This window comes from Hibiscus syriacus, unplaced genomic scaffold, assembly GCF_006381635.1.
Source record: "Hibiscus syriacus cultivar Baekdansim isolate YM2019G1 unplaced genomic scaffold, ASM638163v2 tig00004035_pilon, whole genome shotgun sequence".
NCBI lineage: Eukaryota > Viridiplantae > Streptophyta > Magnoliopsida > Malvales > Malvaceae > Hibiscus > Hibiscus syriacus.
Window position 1 is genome coordinate 253,834 of NW_024061993.1, and position 21,276 is coordinate 275,109.

General features: G+C 38.1%; 1 protein-coding gene and 2 pseudogenes across 4 annotated transcripts; all 3 read right to left on the reverse strand.

Annotated features, from left to right (window-relative positions):
• Positions 1-631: 631 nt before the first annotated feature.
• On the reverse strand, positions 632-21,085 carry LOC120187139. Of its 4 annotated transcripts, XM_039190930.1 has the most exons (5): positions 20,810-21,085; positions 18,956-19,324; positions 18,417-18,659; positions 2,402-2,406; positions 632-641 (listed from the first exon to the last, which is right to left on the reverse strand). In XM_039190930.1, exons 1-3 carry the CDS (start codon positions 20,918-20,920, stop codon positions 18,432-18,434), a joined length of 708 nt encoding a protein of 235 aa, XP_039046861.1. In that variant the 5' UTR covers positions 20,921-21,085; the 3' UTR covers positions 632-641; positions 2,402-2,406; positions 18,417-18,431. The 4 variants fall into 4 exon arrangements, with proteins under 4 accessions (XP_039046861.1, XP_039046869.1, XP_039046854.1 ...); XM_039190938.1 differs by lacking the exons at positions 632-641; positions 2,402-2,406 and adding an exon at positions 17,889-18,223 and having other exon boundaries at positions 18,421-18,659; positions 18,956-19,321; XM_039190923.1 differs by lacking the exons at positions 632-641; positions 2,402-2,406 and adding an exon at positions 17,889-18,223 and having other exon boundaries at positions 18,421-18,659.
• LOC120186934 lies at positions 3,812-4,775 on the reverse strand (annotated as a pseudogene).
• LOC120186946 lies at positions 4,796-13,061 on the reverse strand (annotated as a pseudogene).
• Positions 21,086-21,276: the final 191 nt, after the last annotated feature.

Here is a 21,276-nt window from a genome sequence, read left to right on the forward strand (position 1 = left end):
GACTATTGGGTCAAAACTAGAGCAACATTTTGAGCTTCTAGATAATCTCGGAGAAAATGATCCAGGCATCCGCAACGGTAACAACCTCTGGACCCAAGCCTATAAGCTCCTGGGTGCCTTATACCACAAAGAGAACAATAAGGATGAGAATGTGCTCTCGATAATCCTCCAACACTAGCTATCAGTGCGATATACAAAAGCCGTCTGCACTGACTGGTCCTACTCCCACCTCTATTCTTGCTCTGAACTGGTCGACTTGAGATTCTCTCGACCTTTTGGATGGTTGGATAGTTATGCTGACTCAACCACTTCTCTACCCTAACTTGAAATGGCACCTTCTTTTGTTACATACCCTCCTCAACTGCTCTCCTTCCCATAACTCTCTCTACCGCCTTTTCCTGAAAAACTAACTCGACAAAAACTTTCGGTGGATTAGCGGCTATATGAGTGAGGTTGTCTAGTTAGAGACCCTCTCTGAACATCCTACAGCGATGATACTTTGAGGAAACCAACTCTGGGACATATCTACTATGCTAGAGAAATTATACTTCATATTCGAACACTGATCTATTTGCTTGAATCAACTGAGCACATTGATCTTTTATCGTATCCATACAGGCCTCCCCAACATACTAAGAAAACTCCTCTAAGAACCAGTCCCAAGTAGGTCGTTTAGGTTATAATGGCATCTCTATTTCTCCCACCAATCTATCGCGTCGCCTTTCAGCAGTGAGATGATGCAATATAGCATAACAAATGGAGTGAGATGCACCTGACGAAGAAATTTCTCAGTGTTTCTCTCAACTACTGGTCGGCTACTACGGGATCATCATCCCCTGAGACAAAGAATTCAGTGGCCTAATACCTCTAGAGCCTCTCTATTGGGGTTTTCTAAGGTACTACAACTGGAGGAACGGGTTGGACTGGGTAAACAGGCATCCTGAGAAGGGCTCTAGCTATATGGTCCAAGGTAGCGATCAGGTTTCTAAAGAAGTTTACTTCATCTACCCCCGCACCCTCAGGCTCATCAAACTTTGTGTCTGGGATGAACTCATCTCCCAGATCACCTGCTAAATAAGCTCTACTCTCATATATACCCTCTCTACTTCTATCTGGGCTCTCATTCATCTCCAAAATTTTGAAATTTAGAGGAAACGAGGAATTACTACTACTACAGATACAAAAGTATGAAATAACTCTATAGGGCATGTATGCTCACAAACTCTTTTACCTAAACTGACCTGCGGGCCCTAGGAACGTTAAACCTAATGCTCTGATACCACTATTTGTAACACCCTATACCAGTACGATACACAATTGACCGATGTAGGATGTCGCATGAAATCATCGGGGTGGCTGGCCAACTCCTTACTCTTTTCTTATAATTTAAAATGTACATTTTCACCAATAAAAACATCCATAAAATAAATATTTACAATCAAAATATTACAGGCCGACACTTAATTTTTTTTGACTCAATTGATACAACAGGGTTAATAAAATATACATGCCTTCAAAAACTACTAAGACATACTCTAAATCTGCACTGAGTCTGGACCTTGATCTATCTACTGCTCCTCGAGCTCTCGATATACTGCATTGCCCACGAAAAACAATCCGAAGGTTGAGCTAACTAGCTCAGCGACACACTAATAGCTAAAACATACTAACTGCATATCACTGAAAGGCTAGCTATCAACTCTACTGATCTAATATGCTTAGTGAATATCCTTGCAATATTCACTCTCTAGTCTACTATATACATCATGGTGTGGTTGAGGGATTATTGCATCTAGGAGCTCACGCACCCCTCTAGTCTACTAGGATATGGCCCCTAAAATTTTTGCATCGGATAAAATACCCCTTACTAACCCACACCTTGCGAGTGTCAGGCCTAGGCCTTAGTTAGCCGGTTTTAAGGGCCTTGTATCATACCAAAATATATATCTAGATTGCATCTATACCTTTAACTCACTAGTTTTTCTAAAGGAACTCGGTGTGCGAATCATTTCTCGAGCATCAAACAAGGTTAGTCTTATTTGTCCCTAATTATATTGGTTTCTACGTTTGAATTTAACATCATTAATGTTCTTCCATGAAGCCTTATGTGAGGAAATAATGAAGTGTTGGGGTACTTTGAGTCTAATTCCCTTAAAAACTGACATTTTTACCCAAAACAGATTAAAAGTATCGATACTAGCCTAAGAGTACCGATACTCCTGTAAAAGTTTTGATACTTTATATAAATACATATACTTTTAAATATTTTGTTTTACCTAGTTTCGATACTTTCTGGGAGTTTCAAAACTATGACCCAAAGTTTCGATACTCTTGAAAGAGTTTCGATACTCTTGCCTAGAAAACACGATTTTACCCATAAATGAAGAACAAGTATCAATACTAACCCTATAGTATCGATACTATACCTGTATAAGTCATAAAAGAAGCACGAAAAACTCTATTTTCAATCTCAAAGACACCCTAGTGAAGTCCCCAAACATTCTTAAAGTCTTATGTGATTACAAGGAGCATAAATAAGGAGTTATATCATGCTTATAACATAAATTATGTAATCTACCATTAATATATAACTATAAGATTCATAACTTACTCTTAAGCTAGAACTCATTTCTAATGATCACTAGGAGTATGGAAGAGTTGATAATATGTTATCTTGCTTCTTGCTTGCTAGAAACTCTCTCAAGTTAACCAAGGGGCAACTTCTCTTTCCCTCTTACTTTAGAGTTTTCTTCCACCTCCCTTACTAAAAAAAAGAAAATAGGGTTTATTAAACCAACTAAGCTCTTGGATTAAAGCTTAAGATTCTCTAGCTAACTTGAATACACTAAATCAAAGCTTGGATTCATGGATCCCCTTAACTTCCATAAAACTCATTTTTGAAAACAAATTCTAAAACTTACAAAATGGAGCTTAAAACAAAGCTTGAAGCATGGAGGAAAAACATTCTTACATTGACTACAACAAACTAAGCTTAGAATGCTTGAAACTTGGCTCTTGAAAGGAAGAGGAAATGGAAACTAATAGAAGAAGAAGAAGAAGAAGAAGAAAAAGAGTGGGTGAGATATTATGGGGAGTTTGGTTACGTGAAATGATATAAAAAAAGAGGGAAAAGTTTTCAGCTTTAACAAAAAGGGTAAACTACACTTTAAGTCTTTCTCCTATTTACTTACTCTAAAAAATCACTTCCCTATAACTATTTGTCGCAACCGTCTTTCGGTTGATTCCCGGAATTGGGCTTCGACTTGAATGAGTTGGGTTAGAGTCGCCACCGACCACTTTAAAACAAATTTAGGTGGGTCGGAAACCATCTTACCTGATCTGCGTTTTACCAGAAACGTGTCGGGTTCGGGCGTCGGTTACGGTCAAGGAAGGATTAGCACCCTTGAACCGCCCTTTAGGTACCAATTAATTTGCCGGTTGTCTTTAATTGCGAAATTAAATTTAAAAAAATCAATTCAAAATAATTACCTTTAGTCGATTGAGATTACCCCTAAAAGGTCAAAAAGAGTTAGATTGAAAAATAAAAAAGAAAAAAAGAAAAAACTAATATAATAATAATAATGAAGTAAATAAAATAGATAAACAAAAATAAATAAAAGTTAGTAAAGAAAAATAATGAAAAATAATAAATAATAGAGTAAATTAAAAGAAATTAATGAAGAGCTACTACTGGGGTCATCCACCATTGTTGTTTGAATTGAAGAAAGCACGTGCTTGTCTGGGAGTTTGGGGCATCATTTCTATTGCCTTCTCTATTTCTTGAACAAACTAATCCATAACTTCGTGAGCTTTAGAGCAGAACAACTTTTTCTTCTTGTCGACCCTTCTCGGCGTAGGCTTTCTCCGCCATGGCTAGCTTCAGCTGCTTCGTCGCCAACTCCTTCAACCTAGTCGCTTCTTCTTCCAACATTGTTACTTCACTATTATCCCACTTGTTCGCTTCTATAATACTCAATTCATTCGAGTTTGATCCAATAGATAGCTTTAAATGAGTCGAGTATTTCTCATCTAAATTTCGCCGTGAGTGAGCGCTCGACGACGGCAGAAGATGAAGTTCAAGAGCCCGAGTTGATTCTGGTACCAGCAACGACGATAAGCTAAAGCTTGCATCGAGTGACGGAGTGGCGGTTGAATCTGTTTGAGCCTGGAATTGAGGTTGAACTCGTCGAACAATGCAAATATCTTGGTGTTCGATGAAAATCTCCACCGGCGTAGCCTTTGCAACACTTAGCGCAAACCCACTGCTTGTTATCGCTGTGCTCCCTTCTGAAATGTTTCTTTATGCCAACCAGATCTCCGAAGGCATGGCAAGGGTGGTGGTGCAAACAACTCGGCTTGGGGCAAATGAACACCTTCTTCTTCGCCGCCGTGTCTTGATTATCTGACCTTTTCAACAAGTTCCACAACACCTTGTGCCTTCTTCGATGCATTTGAAGGTTCTGGTCTCGTTGGAACCCTTAGTTGCAGATCTCGCACACATACATGTCGAATTCCAGCAGTGTTCTTGGGGATAATGAAACCAATTCTGCTCCGTGGTTCCCCCCGCTTGGATTTGAGACCAAAGTAAGTGCAAAAAGTGCACCAGAATCGACCTGGGACTGACCACCCCTCTTTGCGTTTCTCGTTCGTGCAGCCCCCAATAATTCAAGTTTTCTTCTTCTTTGAAACGATTGCTGGAAAGGAAATGAAAGCTCCCCTCTATTCACGTGGCCCCCCTTTTGTGTTTTTCCTCCCCCCTCCTCTATTTGGCGCATAGAGCTGTATATAAAGTAGTTCAATGGTTCCTTCTGTTTCGGTGGACAACACGTCCATTAACGGCTCGGGAATCACGGAACCACGAAGGCCGGTAAGTGAGCAAAAGAAGGGGAAGTAGGGACAACGTGCAGCCACCTGCGCACATGAAAAAAAAAAAAAAATAAGCCTGCAAAATCATTAATATAATTAATAAAAATATTAACAATAATAATAATAATAATAATAATAATAATAAATAATTATACGATAAAATATTTTTAGACCCGGACAAAAACGGGTGTCTACAGCTGCCCCTCTTTGTACATTTTTGTGTTAACAAAAATAAGACAAAGATGAAAAAGACAACAAGTTTTTGTCCGGTTCTCTTGAGTCTTGATAGTGTTTGTCGTGACACTAAGTCAATCCCTTGGGTACGATATCGTTCTTCGTGAAGTCGAAGTCGTAGATGACCCCTTCGTTGTGAAGTTGAGTCGTGAAGTTGAAATCCAATGTGCTGTTTCGAGTCTAATATCCTTCGCTGTGAAGTTGAAATTGACTCTGAATGAAATTTTGTTGACAATCAGCCGCCCCTTCGTCGTGAAGTTGAGCTTGTGTTGTCTTGGGTCCAAGATCCTTCGCTGAGAAGTCGAAATTGGCTCTGAAATTGGGAAGTTGTTTATTGACAACCAGCGGTCCCTTCGTCGTGAAGTTGAACTTGCGTTGTCTGGAGTCCAATATCCTTCGCTGAGAAGTTGAAATTGGCTCTAAAATTGGGAAATTGTTTATTGACAACCAGCGGTCCCTTCGTCGTGAAGTTGAACTTGCGTTGTCTGGAGTCCAATATCCTTCGCTGTGAAGTTGAAATTGGCTCTGAGATTGAGAAGTTGGTTGTTGACAACCAGCGGTCCCTTCGTCGTGAAGTTGAACTTGCGTTGTCTAGAGTCCAATATCCTTCGTTGTGAAGTTGAAATTGACTCTGAAATTGAGAAATGTTTATTGACAACCAGCGGTCCCTTCGTCGTGAAGTTGAACTTGCGTTGTCTGGAGTCCAATATCCTTCGTTGTGAAGTTGAAATTGACTCTGAAATTGAGAAGTTGGTTATTGACAACCAGTGGTCCCTTCGTCGTGAAGTTGAACTTGCGTTGTCTGGAGTCCAATATCCTTCGTTGTGAAGTTGAAATTGACTCTGAAATTGAGAAATGTTTATTGACAACCAGCGGTCCCTTCGTCGTGAAGTTGAACTTGCGTTGTCTGGAGTCCAATATCCTTCGTTGTGAAGTTGAAATTGGCTCTGAAATTGAGAAGTTGTTTGTTGACAACCAGCGGTCCCTTCGTCGTGAAGTTGAACTTGCGTTGTCTGGAGTCCAATATCCTTCGTTGTGAAGTTGAATTTGGCTCTAAAGACTGTAACAAATCATGTATGCTGAAAATGATGGATGTGATGCACCTAGGTATGTCTAAGATGCATGCAATCATGAATGAATTATGATTTATTTCTTGGACTGAAGTCCCGCGTCTTGCCTGCCAATCTGGTTCATGGAATTGATCGTGCCCCATTATCTTCTCGAGCTTTGGCTTTACAGACCTTTCAAATCTGAGACTACTCTGTTTGAAAAATGTTTTTCTCTTTTTTCTTGTTTTAGGAGAAAAATGTTGTAACATATTGTTGGCAATTGACTCAAATTGTAAACGTGAGTTCAAAGAATATCAAAGGAATCAAGAGCTTTTTTAATGCTTTTAGAGTCACAGCTCTTTGAAAAATGTTCAAATGGATGAGTTGGCCTTAGGTTGGCCTCCTTTCTAAGGTTTTGGTAACCCAAAATGTCATTTTTTTTTAAATATCGAAATATGCTTTGGCATTTCATTTGGGTGCGGACATAATGACGCAACTAGAATGACCAATTACTAGACATTTTATTTCGGTCCTATGAAATCTTTCATTTGTTCAAGCTTTGTAGGCTCCTCCAACAAAGGCAGTGCGAAAAATATCGGTCTAAAAATGAAATTCTTGAGTGTTCGTGTGTAGTCAACTATAACAGGTGTTCCTTAACTCCCTTAGTCCAACATTACCGAAAATTTCTTGCTTAGATAAATTTAATTTTCCATTGTTTGGCTAGCTGAATCCATAAAGTCGGGGCGTTTAACCAATTACTTTAGAGGGACAACTTAACATTATAATCACTTTTATCAGGTTTAACTGAAGGGTTCATCTCATCACAAAGTCTTCGGCCTGACAAAAGCAGTGGAGCAAACACCGAATTGCCAGGTGTCCGAGCAATGTCATGGTTTGAACGTAATCTACTCATAAGGCCAGGGCTTTCAAGTTTCCTCTATAACCAATTGCCTTAGCGGAATAGCTCAGTTTTTACGGATTTAATTTCCTAAGATTGTCAAGAAGAACCTGTTATAGCCTAGGTGTTTTTTGAAAGTCAAGGAATCTCATCCTTAGAGTTCAATTTTCAAGCAACTGACCTAAACTGGATTCACCTACTCGACTCTTTCATTTGTAAAGATCATCATCGTCATTGAACGTCTTAAATAAAAAACATAGTAATTGTCATATGCAAATGATGCCCCGTGTTGTCCGCACCTTATGAAAGGAAAATGTTGTATTAGTTAATTGTAAGAGCAGGGTACGGTGTTTGAGGGTATATTTTGGGTAAGGTCAAGGTCCTTGTTTTAAAACATGTTACTTTGTCAAAGATCCGTAACTTTGAACCATTCATAGAGTTTCTTAATTCAAATGATATTCAAAGAATTGCAAGTTTGCAAATGTGATCCATTGCTTAATATCTTTAAAGTAACATAAATTTATTTAAAAGTCCTTATAACAACTTGAGAAAAAAAAATGAAAAAACAAATTCAAACAAAATGTCTCAAATGATGAAATGGTCTTCCTCACTTGGATGCCCCCAAGTTGTTGAAGTCGATCTGATCCTTGTTACGTATTTTCTGTATGATTCTCTTGATTGTGGAGTAATTCTCGATAGTGCGCCCTGGGACTCCACTGCAATGAGCGTTCTCATCATACTACCTGGGGTACGGGGCTTCATGGATTTCTCTGGATATGGTGACACCACATGTGCGTCGAACAACTGTTGGTAAAGCTCCTTATATGTCATAGGGTCGAAGTGTTCTCATTTTTTGATGAATCATGTGAAGATAGTTAATGTGAATGTAAAGAAATGAACAAAATGCAAAATGTTTAAATGCATGAAGCATGAAATGTCCGAGGCATTAATCCGAAAAATGTGCCTATTATTCTGAATAATCCTTATTGGGGACAAAAATGTTACGTCTGAAGAGACAAAAAACTTTTTGATGGTATAGATCCCGCACAGCCTCTGGCAAGTTGATTCGTCTTCCGCTTCTTCACCGGTTGAATATCCTGTCGAACCGTTCCAGCTTCTTTGGCTAAACTTGTGCGGGTGACGAGTTACTTGCCCCAAAAAAAAGATCTCGAATGACTGCATCTCCGGCCTTCACTCTATGCCGAGCTCGTTCCAAACGAAAGTGTCTTTGGAGCCTTCCCTCCGAAGTTTGTCGACTTGTTTTTGGAATTCATCAATAATGGTCTGCAGCTTAGCTGGGGTTCCGCCACTTGTTATCGTAGTTTTCAAAAGGAGTTTCTGGGCCAGCAACATTTTTCTCGTCTTGCCCCTGCAACTTTTGCCTCTGAGTATTCTTTGACCACGGCTGGACTTCTGAGCTTTTTATCTCTTTGTATTATAACCCCTTTGTCCATTAATACAAATTATTCATGTTTAACAAACACATTTTTGGTGGATCAACACATCGTTTTAAATGATGCAAACGAAGAACACAAAATAAAAGAGAACAAAAAATATAAAAAAATAAAAGGGTTAGTGAGGTAAATCAAAACAATAAAAAAAATGAAAAATCCTGCCCCACATGATATCTACTCTGCATGCTTTAATTTCTACCCGGACATGATCTCTATCCCGCATGCTAATTTCAAACAAATCCTAACCGCGTATTTGTCTAGTTTGTATGCTTTGAACAGAAAATAAAGCAGGAAACAAAGCATCCTAGGGTTTGGAATGAGGTCTTGGGGTGGGCTCTAATTCCCTGCACTCTCCTGGTTTAGGTTCTAAAAAGGTACTCGAGTTCTCCTTGCCGGTGCCCCCTTGGGCTTGCCAGACCCTTAGTCCTAAGCCCATCACAGGCTTGTGTGGACTAAGTTAAACTCGAGAGGACACATTCCCTTATGCCCATACGGAGAATAAATTCACACGAAGGCATAAGGTATATGAATCCCGAAGGCAACTTGCTAGGCCCATACGGTGAATAAATTCACACGAAGGCGTCGCTTTCACCCCCACTTAAAACGGGTTTGGAGCTCGGGTATAGAGCCTGAGAAAACTTTGAAAAATCTGAAATCATTAAAAAATGTTAGTACAACTATTTATTTGAAAAATAATCAAAGGTAAATAATTGGAACCGAATAAATAAATTAAAATTAAAATTTACAATTTTCGCATAAAAAGACAACCGGAAATTAATTCTGGCCTGACTCACTTACCTGTCCCCAGTAGAGTCGCCAAGCTGTCGCAACCGTCTTTCGGTTGATTCCCGGAATTGGGCTTCGACTTGAATGAGTTGGGTTAGAGTCGCCACCGACCACTTTAAAACAAATTTAGGTGGGTCGGAAACCATCTTACCTGATCTGCGTTTTACCAGAAACGTGTCGGGTTCGGGCGTCGGTTACGGTCAAGGAAGGATTAGCACCCTTGAACCGCCCTTTAGGTACCAATTAATTTGCCGGTTGTCTTTAATTGCGAAAATTAAAATTTAAAAAAAAATCAATTCAAAATAATTACCTTTAGTCGATTGAGATTACCCCTAAAAGGTCAAAAAGAGTTAGATTGAAAAATAAAAAAGAAAAAAAGAAAAAAACTAATATAATAATAATAATGAAGTAAATAAAATAGATAAACAAAAATAAATAAAAGTTAGTAAAGAAAAATAATGAAAAATAATAAAATAATAGAGTAAAATTAAAAGAAATTAATGAAGAGCTACTACTGGGGTCATCCACCATTGTTGTTTGAATTGAAGAAAGCACGTGGCTTGTCTGGGAGTTTGGGGCATCATTTCTATTGCCTTCTCTATTTCTTGAACAAACTAATCCATAACTTCGTGAGCTTTAGAGCAGAACAACTTTTTTCTTCTTGTCGACCCTTCTCGGCGTAGGCTTTCTCCGCCATGGCTAGCTTCAGCTGCTTCGTCGCCAACTCCTTCAACCTAGTCGCTTCTTCTTCCAACATTGTTACTTCACTATTATCCCACTTGTTCGCTTCTATAATACTCAATTCATTCGAGTTTGATCCAATAGATAGCTTTAAATGAGTCGAGTATTTCTCATCTAAATTTCGCCGTGAGTGAGCGCTCGACGACGGCAGAAGATGAAGTTCAAGAGCCCGAGTTGATTCTGGTACCAGCAACGACGATAAGCTAAAGCTTGCATCGAGTGACGGAGTGGCGGTTGAATCTGTTTGAGCCTGGAATTGAGGTTGAACTCGTCGAACAATGCAAATATCTTGGTGTTCGATGAAAATCTCCACCGGCGTAGCCTTTGCAACACTTAGCGCAAACCCACTGCTTGTTATCGCTGTGCTCCCTTCTGAAATGTTTCTTTATGCCAACCAGATCTCCGAAGGCATGGCAAGGGTGGTGGTGCAAACAACTCGGCTTGGGGCAAATGAACACCTTCTTCTTCGCCGCCGTGTCTTGATTATCTGACCTTTTCAACAAGTTCCACAACACCTTGTGCCTTCTTCGATGCATTTGAAGGTTCTGGTCTCGTTGGAACCCTTAGTTGCAGATCTCGCACACATACATGTCGAATTCCAGCAGTGTTCTTGGGGATAATGAAACCAATTCTGCTCCGTGGTTCCCCCCGCTTGGATTTGAGACCAAAGTAAGTGCAAAAAGTGCACCAGAATCGACCTGGGACTGACCACCCCTCTTTGCGTTTCTCGTTCGTGCAGCCCCCAATAATTCAAGTTTTCTTCTTCTTTGAAACGATTGCTGGAAAGGAAATGAAAGCTCCCCTCTATTCACGTGGCCCCCCTTTTGTGTTTTTCCTCCCCCTCCTCTATTTGGCGCATAGAGCTGTATATAAAGTAGTTCAATGGTTCCTTCTGTTTCGGTGGACAACACGTCCATTAACGGCTCGGGAATCACGGAACCACGAAGGCCGGTAAGTGAGCAAAAGAAGGGGAAGTAGGGACAACGTGCAGCCACCTGCGCACATGAAAAAAAAAATAATAATAAGCCTGCAAAATCATTAATATAATTAATAAAAATATTAACAATAATAATAATAATAATAATAATAATAAATAAATAATTATACGATAAAATATTTTTAGACCCGGATAAAAACGGGTGTCTACACTATTGATCCAACCTAAGCCCAATACTCTTAATAATTGGTCTAAAATTGGCTTGGAAAATATGATGTGATCTACTGACGGGTTTCAGTTTGACCGAAACTACTGACCAGGAAATTGGGGCATTACAACCATTACCTTTGTAAAATAGGGAAATTGCACAATTAGTTATTTCTTATTTTTCTACAATTTAAAATCCTTATTAATACCTAATTGGTTACAAATCCAAATCCAATTAAGTCCAACGTCTTTACTTATGACTTTCACGAGGTCCACTTACCTATCGAGTAAAATGAAACTATTAGCCCAGACTTTAGGGTGTTACAACTCTCTACTCCTTAAAAGAAATTTTATCCCCGAAATTTACTCATTCCAAACAACAACACATCCTTGGGTCAAACACTTATATCAAATCTGGTTCTGAAGGAAGAGGTCTCTACAACCTGACATGCAGCTCAAAACTTACAAAAATCGATCTATAATTTTCTGAAGATGCTACAAGTGATGAACATTAAGCGAAAACATTCGAAAGGAACGAAGCTAAAGAAATCAAATTCCTTGATATCTGACACTGTACGCTTGGAACGTTCCACAAGGATGATGCTACTCCAAGATTCACTGCTATCACTAAATCCTTCCCTGACTAACCTTACTTAATCAAGTTAGCTCATTGTATAACCTGATAACCTCCCTTACTTGTTAAAATAGGCAACTCATCATGCCACACCCTGAGATCTTACGACATTTACCAACACTGCCTCAATATCGACTACCGAAGGGTTGACGATAATTCTTGACCAACGTCGATCTCTATACTTATAATGTACAACTCTGATTTAATACTCAACCACAATACCTTATTGTTTCTCATATACATTGCGGCATACATACGCTATGCTCACCTCATCGAGCATCTAAGGGGCCCATAACTAAAAATCAGACACTTATCTAGAGAACCTACCATAGTTGACTCTCCTGGAGAGTACACAACACAAAGAGGAGGTATCTAGCAACTACACACTGATTAGGGATTCTAAGGTTCTGCATCAGACACTCACCATCTCTTACCATCATTGAGCTATCTAACAACGACCAAAGCTAGTCATACGATGCTTAGCGAAGTTTATTTTCTTTAATCTGAAGCTCCCAAAATATGTGATACTATGCAACGTTGCATACTGCTATGTGTTGTATATAGCTCGCGCTCATATACCAACATGAAGAAATAACTACGAGGCTTATCTCACTTAGCTGATTCATTTACTGTACGCGCATAAATACATACTAATTAAATTAGAAGAATCTCTGCACTTCGAGATTCGCAACTCACTATCTGACCTTTAGTACTCTTAGTACATATGGTGGAATTTCGGAATTGTTGTATCGGAACATATATTCTTCTAATTTACTCATCGATAATACTTGGGGCATCTCGCCCAATTAGCAACTGAAGTGCCTTGGCACTGACTGAGGTATATCCTGAATTTTTTGGAAAACAAAGTGATCGACATACTGGAGCGACTTGAGTATTCTTAACACTCGTGGATACCTTCATCTCCAACGTGAAACTTGGGATTTCAAAATTTTCTATGGGTCGATCACACTAATCCTCAAATAATATCTAAAATAACTTTGCTTATTCTGCTAGGGTCTACCAGTTCGTCACTTGGAACCACACGCTAAAATCCTCTAGACGTACACTTTTCTTACTTAGCTCACTTGTCACAACAAAAGAATGCATGCATCATGTTTACTACAGCAACATGAAAAACTACAACATCTAAAAACATACCTGGCATCTCATTTGTGTCATCGACATCCTGGATCTGCCCTTCTGTTATTTGAAAATTGGGATCAAACATCACTGAACCGAGAACATGTTGGTCCATTCTTTTTCTCTCCTACCCAGACATAGAACCAACACCAATCAAACTAGGATAATCTCTCGCCAAATGCGCCAAGGATCCGCACCTATAGCACTTTCTAAAAATCTTGAAGCACCTTTCTCAATGTTTTTTTCCATAATGCTTCCACTCTAAATACCCCAAAACTCTATTAGAGCCTCTAGAGCTCACCACAGACGAGGAAGCTGGCGGTTTCCTACGAGACCCTATGTCTGATCTCTAACTCGACTAGAGTGACAAAGCTGATGTCACTCTCCCTACTCTCGCGGACCTTTGGCTCTCTCTACCACTGACTGAAATGGATCTGTTGGCATACATACTTGGGCTACCTGATTCACCCAAAAAACTCTTTCTGATAGCCTGTACCCTTTCCACGGCCTTAGCTGTCGTGTTAACTCAGAAAATTATCTAGGCAGGTCCAAACCACCATATGTGAACATTTATACGGGGCTCTTCAAGGGACCTATACCTCAAGAAATCATTTAAAACTGACTTAGTAGTATATCGTGTTAACCAAAGGAAATCTTTCTCTTATATTCGTACATCATAGAATCTCCTTAACTATTTAGGAGTATTGCATCCTTAAAACATTCACGTACGCTTCACTGATATACTTATCTTAACAATCACTTAGAGAATGACCACACAAAGACATTCCAAGGTGTAGAGATATCTCTACAATCTCCTATGAATCGATAGTGTCACCCTTGAGTAAAGAGGTGACACACTCTAATTTACCCTCGGAGCAAGGTAAAACTACCTCATAAAAATCCTTATGACCTCTCTCAACCACAGACTAGTCCACAAACGGATCGTCATCACTTAAACCATAAAATTCAAATGTCTTATACTTTTTAGGACTCTGTTAGAGTTTTCTTTCTTAGAGCAATTGGTTGAGCAATCTGTGCTCTACAAAACATCCACTACCACAGTGAGAGTGGAAGTAAAATCACTAGATAATATTGTCTTAACAATCCACAGACATATCGAAACCTTTTTATCCCTACCCTAGGTAGGAACTTTCACCAAAAGTTACTAGGATGCGAGACACAGCTCTCCACCCTACTAATGAGGCTACGCTCGGAACCAAAACTTTTACTACTTTCGAAATCATGGTCACAAAAAGAAAGCACCATCAAGATTCCAGTCTTATAAAAGTACTTTCAGTACCTAGGGGCATGTATTCATTGACGCCTTACTAAAACTAACCAATGGGTCTTAGAACCAACTCAACCTGACGGTCTAATACCACTAAATATAAAACCCTAAACAAAATTGGGCCTAAAGTACCATAATGGATTGTCGAGGCAACCCTTAATTTTAAAACCCATTCATTTTCCTTTCAAATATATTGAATGGTATCATAAGTAAAACATAATTAACTATTATGAAAACATTTTATAAAACGGAGCTCTATGACACATAATTTAAAACAAGATAATACATATTGAAGTTTACAACTCAAATACATAAGTAATGTTCTATGAATACACATGCCCACTAAAGCTACAGTACAATACTCTGACGAATATGATGGGAATCTTGCTACGACGGCGCTCCATGAACTGCCCAAGCTAATGACATGCCAACGAAAAATATCCGAATGTTGAGCTTACAAAGCCCATCAGTATAATCTCTATTCTAGATCATCATAAGAATTTCATGAACGTAAGCATGCTAAAGACATGATACTAAGCAATAGGTACATGTAAGATCAAGATCAATTACTACCTACTTAGGGTTTAATAGTTCTATCGCTATAGTTTGAGTTTCATGCTTCTCTCCCTTAGTCTTCTACTAAGAGCCTCGCCATGAGTATACAAATATTGGGTCTCCGACTGTAATACCAAACAATGACAAAATGCAATAAGCATGATACATATATAAACACAATATATATATGTATATTTATTGGCATTGCCATCAATTTACAGAAGTGCCTTAGCACTTGTAGTATAGTGCCTCAGCACTGATACGAAAGTGTATTCGCACTGATACTAAAGTGACTGAGACTGTTGGTATATATCCGAATATTTCACATATATGTACTTTAGATGATCATCGTGCATACAAGTAGCTCGTGTGTCCTTATCATTTCCCAAGCAGTAAACAAAAGCATAAGTCTTATGGAATATTACATCATAAGGTTCTTATGTTTATCACATATATAGTATTATCATCTCCTTGTTATCTTGTTATTATTATCAATTACAACCAAATTAGGTGAGAACACTCCCTCACTTACTAGTATTTTTATCGTTCTCTCTCTTTTAGATAATTATGTGAAGCTTAACAGTATGTTTGAGCCTTATGCTCTTAAGGAAATTCATAATCATTACTACCCATGCATACCTAAGGCCCAAAGGTCACACAACACTAACATCTCTAACCCACTCCTCGCGAGTATTCGGGCCTCGCGCCCTAGTTAGCTCCTGAAGTGCCCCGTGCATTAACAATGCACCACTAGGGAAATTACGGTAACCTAGCTATACTTTGGCATAGTTGGACTCACTAAAGTGAAGTCAACGACATACTAGTTGTTATCTCGCTCGTTCTCTCATCTAGAATGTTATGTGAATGCTTACTTATTGACTGCAAAACTGCTAACCCGATATTTTGGCTCAAGTTCATTCCTGAGTAGCGGTACTCTATTCGACCTTATCATACTTCCCTTCAGAACCTCTTAAACTGAAATAGACAGCTTACTTTTCTTGGGTTCACTGACATTCTCGAAGCTCATGCTTTTCGCTACCACTGAATCTGACATATTCATCGTACATCTTATCAGATATTTCCTATAATGATCCTCGGTCCCAACTATCCTTGTACATCCTTGATTGAATATACTTTAGCGTATTATGTTTAATATGGTTACACCTGATGTAACCTACTCCTACGAGTGTTTTTAGGTATGCTTGGTCATTTATGTCTTTCACGGACTAAGTCTTACTATTACAGATCATACTTAGCTCTTACGAACCTTAAACGGGTCAAATCTAACCATCCAAAGTGAATAGTATCAATACTATACTTGCAGTATCGATACCCTAGGGTCAAGTATTGATACCCCTATGAGTATAGATACCAAAAATGCATTCTATCGTGAAAATGGGCCCTCAGTATCGATACTATCACCCTGAGTATGGATACTTCATGGGAAGTATCGATACTCCTAGCCCAAATTCCTAATTTTTGCCTCAATTCATCTAATATCGATATTATTCATCCAGTATCGATACATAAACCCTGAAATGGTTATTTTAGGCTCGAGAAACACTTAAAATTCATCTTAAAGGTCATGGTTTGATTAAAAATCACGTACTAATGTTATGGGTAGTTATTTAGGGTCTTAAGGTGTCATAAAACACATACTAAACAACAAATTCATGATTTATGACATGAATCAAATATAAAACCCTAAATGCTCAACTACACAAATCTTAACAATTTCTTGTTATTTATGAAAACTTAATACTCCAAATGCTTAGAAATACACTACATTGATGATTGAATCCCAAAATAGAGTTTCTTTAGCTAGCAATCACTCTCCTCAAGACTTGAATGATAAAAAATCCCTCTTTTTCTTGCAAAAATAAAACCCATAGCTTGAATCTTCAAAATGAAGTTGGGGATTATTTAGGACAAAAATGAAGTTTGTAAAAGGGTTCAAGATCTTACCTTGCTATGGAACTTGGAAAAGATGAAGGAATAAGAAGTGAAGAAGATGAGGAAGAAGAGAAGAGAAATAGAATGGGATATAAAACCCTCATCTTTGCAAAATGAGGAAATTGCACACTTAGTCCTTCCTTGTTTTTCTACAATTTAAAATCTTCTTTTTATGACTAAATGGGCCCAAATCCAAGCCCAATTAAGCCCAACGACTTTACTTATTTCACGAGGTCCACTTACCTCTTGAGTAAACTCAAAACTACTAGCCCGGAATTTGGAGTGTTACACAACCTAACCTTGCCCCTTAAAAAATCCGACCCGACCCGAACCTGATTTTTTTTTAAACCCGACACTTTCGGGTCGAATCGGGTTGAAACCCATCGAATTTGGGTTAAATTGTCATCCCTAGTCATAAATTATAGAGTTATGAAAGCAATGTGAAGTACTTTCCAAGTGGCAAACATATACAAGCTTTGGAAGATTTTTCCATTCAAAAATCAGCACCACCAACGATAGCGTTAGAAACAATAAAGGGTAAACCTGCATCTCATTCTGGTTTGGCTCTCAAGAGTTAAAAAAAAAAATCAGTAGACATCCCTCCATGCCTCACACTATTGCACCACCCACCACCCTCTCCTGCGTCCTACACTTCCTTTCCATGAGATTTTAAGGTTTGTCTCAATTATCACTAATCGGTCCTCTTTATTAACAAAATTTTATATGCCCATGGTTCTTCTGAGGGAAATAACCAATAAAAAAACCTAGGAAACAGAAATGTCGTCTTCCTGCTAATTAAACCATTTTGCAGATGAAGAGATAACTTTCTCTGATGAATAAATACTCTTCAGAATCTTAGACGATGCTCCATCTTATACCGATTTGCTAGCAGTCAATCACAGAAGACAATAACATGCATGAGTCAAACACTTCCATTGCTATATTTCAAACCTCACAGTTATATTTTAGTTGCATTGCACTGAGGAATTAGTTGAAGAAATCAACACTTTCCTTAACATCTACATCCACAACTAATTAAAAAATTATCAAAATTTATCCCAACCTAATACCGAAAACAAATTCTTCATACAAATAGTGAGTAAAGGGTTGCTTTTGAAAAATTACCAACTCTGTCTTTACTACAAATACAGAAAGCGTATTTTATGTAATCAAAAATTCAGTAACGCCAATGTATACAAACTTTTAACCACAGTTAGGACCAAATCCTTGTGATATTCTGTCCAGAAAACAACACTACAGAGCCGTTAGTTCAAGGTTGAATGAAACAAAACACATGCAAAAGTAAAAAAAAAATAATAATAATAATAATAACTGGGGCACTTTTGGTGTTTAAAGTTTCAGGCTGAACATCCCAAGCACCAGCATGTTAAGGTTTCCAAGCCAAATTCTTCTCCAGTTCTGACAAATTTTCCTAAGCAGCCTGTCCCGGCCGGTTTCTCAGACACAAAATGCAACCTGTTATAAAAAGGGAGACCCTTAGCTATGCCATGAAGTACATATATGAACTTGGTAATTACAAATTAATACTCGGTAATTGAAAATCAGAAAGAAAGGTTGGTGTAAATGCAAATAACAAACTTTACTATTAGATTATCATACACTAACAGAGAAAAACAACTGCACAAACTATGAATCACTTTCCGAGTTACAGACCGTTGAGATTACTGCTTATTCAATTTCAGAATCTGTACCATTTGCCAGACTATTTGGCAACTCAGCTCCTGATATTTTGGGTCTTCTATACCACAAAAACATTAACCATAGAGTCCTCACTAATGCTCCATTCGCAATGTGTGGAATGAAAATACGCCCCCAGTATGGGTAATAAGGGCCTGGCAACTTGATCAATGTGAATAATATTGCAATTGCAATAAGGTGCCATGGAACTTCTGCATCCTGAAAATCAAGCCAACAGGTCAACCAAATGTCACGCTCTGACATTTTTACACGATATTTACCATGCTGGTAACATCCATATTTGTAAACTTGAATAAGTTCTATTAAGGGGAAACAATAAAAGGCGTTTTCAGGCATTTGCAATATGATAGATTCTCTGGTGTAAATAATCCCATCCTCACTATGATGATAAATAAACTTCATACAATGTAGATAAGGCATTCCCATGGTCAGCTCAATTAGTAGTGTCTTTAAGTTTCCAACATTCTTTATTCATGAGTTACAAAAGTACATACCTTGAGAAGAGGAGATAGTTCCAAGGAAGTTTCATTTAGAACCCCTGCAAGTACGAAGCCAATGAGTAGGGAGACAGGGATGATGGTCAACTTCCTTTGATGTGCACAGTAGGACATCTCACTGAGGGATGAAACTGTAAGTACAAGTGCACTTAGATATTTGACCACTGCCAGAACAAGATCAAGTATGAGCTGAACAAAGTTCTCGAAAGCTCTGTTCCAAGGAAATCTCTTTACTGGCTGAGGAGAATTATTCCACATAAGCGGATTTATAGCAGAACAGATATTTGGCTTGGTGTTCTGAATGATTTCGTTTTGTTTCATGGTCAAACCGCAACCATGTGCTTCGAGATAACGAATTGGATGCTTCTACAGCAAAGCACACAAACATAAATGATAAATAATGTCGTTACGGTAAATAGAGAAGTGTAAAAAAAATGTAATATGCAATCATTGAACTTTAGGAATAAACATCATTATATTATATCTATGTGCCATAAATATATAAATATATGATCAAATCCAGCGAAATGGAGAATATTGGTCCAATGTAATCTTAGTTCAGGAGAGAGAGGAAACATGAATAAGAGCTAGGAATGGCAGTGAGTTGGATACCTGATCTGCATCAGCATATCTGCCTAAAAATTTGGAATCCATTTTTTATCCTCATATTGTCCAATTACTATTATCTGAATTCGAATTAAATATTATTATCCACCATCTCCGAATCTAAAAGAATCCAAATATAAATTTTAAATTATATATCATATATCCGAATATGCACAAACCCAAAATCGTTAAAAATTGGATGACCAAGGTTTGAATCCACTCATAATTAACAAATTCTCCATTTTGTAATCTGAAGTCAGATTAAAATATATAAATCCGCTTATGTGGATTCGGATAATGGATATCCAACAATGTCTATTTGTATCTGCTACGAATCTGATGCGGATGATAATTTTAACATCCGAATCAACAAATTATCTAAATTCACAATACCCGAATCTGCAATAATCAAATTGGATATATGCAAATATCCAAATCCAATATCCGAATTGTCCATCCCGAATTAAAGCAGACATTGTAATGGTCACTTATATCTAAAACAATACATGCTTCTTACTATAGAGATTGTATAGCCAAATCTTTATAAGAAAATTGACCAAACAAAAACAAACATACCAAGTCAGACCTCAAAGCAAAAACAAAACATAGCACTGCCACAAAGAAGCACTTAAAGTGATTCGGAAATGATTTAAGAATTGAAATACTTGTGTTAGTTAAAACCTGCTAACAATTAAGAATCCAACTACCCTCCATTCTTCACAATGAACATGGTTGGATAAGACACCACATAGCTAGAGCCCATACCCATTTCTGTAGGGATCCAGACTAGTCGAAATACAAAGTAACAAGGGAATAAAGCAAGCCAATTGAGTAATAAACGAGAAGCAACAGTAGAATATTGGACACAAAAAGATGCGTCATTCCACCAGTAAATGATGCTGCACTGAGCAAGATTATACCAGAACCAGTTCCAATCAGGGTTTTAAATAGCAGTCTCCGACAGCGATAACGCCCGCGAAATAGTGGTAGCGCTACCTTCTGCTATACATGCAATAGCACCCGCTATGGCAGAAATCATGGTAAACACAACATAATCGAAAATGCGACCGTGATTTAGATCCCTGGTTCCAATATCTAATTTTACCTTAACCCAAGAAAGCCTAAGTACAGAACTCACCAAAAACCAACCTAGTTAATAGCAAAATCTAAAACCCAAGATTCAGACTGAAATTAATCGCCAAACCAACACATACAGAACAAAAGAAGAGAGAAAATAAGGTTTACCTTGAGCTTATGAAGAAAGGGGGAATGAGTTTTAAGATACATTTTAGGGAAGCCATGGAAATGGGTAGAAGCAGATAGCATGAGAGATGGACAAGGAGAGATTGTCGCCATTTTCTTTAATCTCAAAGACCCTTTTAAGAGATTTATGTGTAAAGGTTTTGAAGATAGGATATTTCATTTTATGAAGTGCACCAAATCGCCATTGTTACAATTATAAGGGGAGAAAGGGTCTAGTAGGGGATAAGATTGAATCTACCGATAGTTGGGATTCTTCTCTTTACTTATTTTATAGGGGAGAAACATTCGTGTTGATGGAGGGTTTATAAGGTGGAGGGGGGAATCTATGCTACTGCCGAGACTATTACTTTTACTTCCTTTTAATAATTAAAATTTTATTTTGTTTTAAAATCATAATTAACATTTTGTTTAAGTTTTATTTTGATATCACAGTTAACAAATTTATTAAA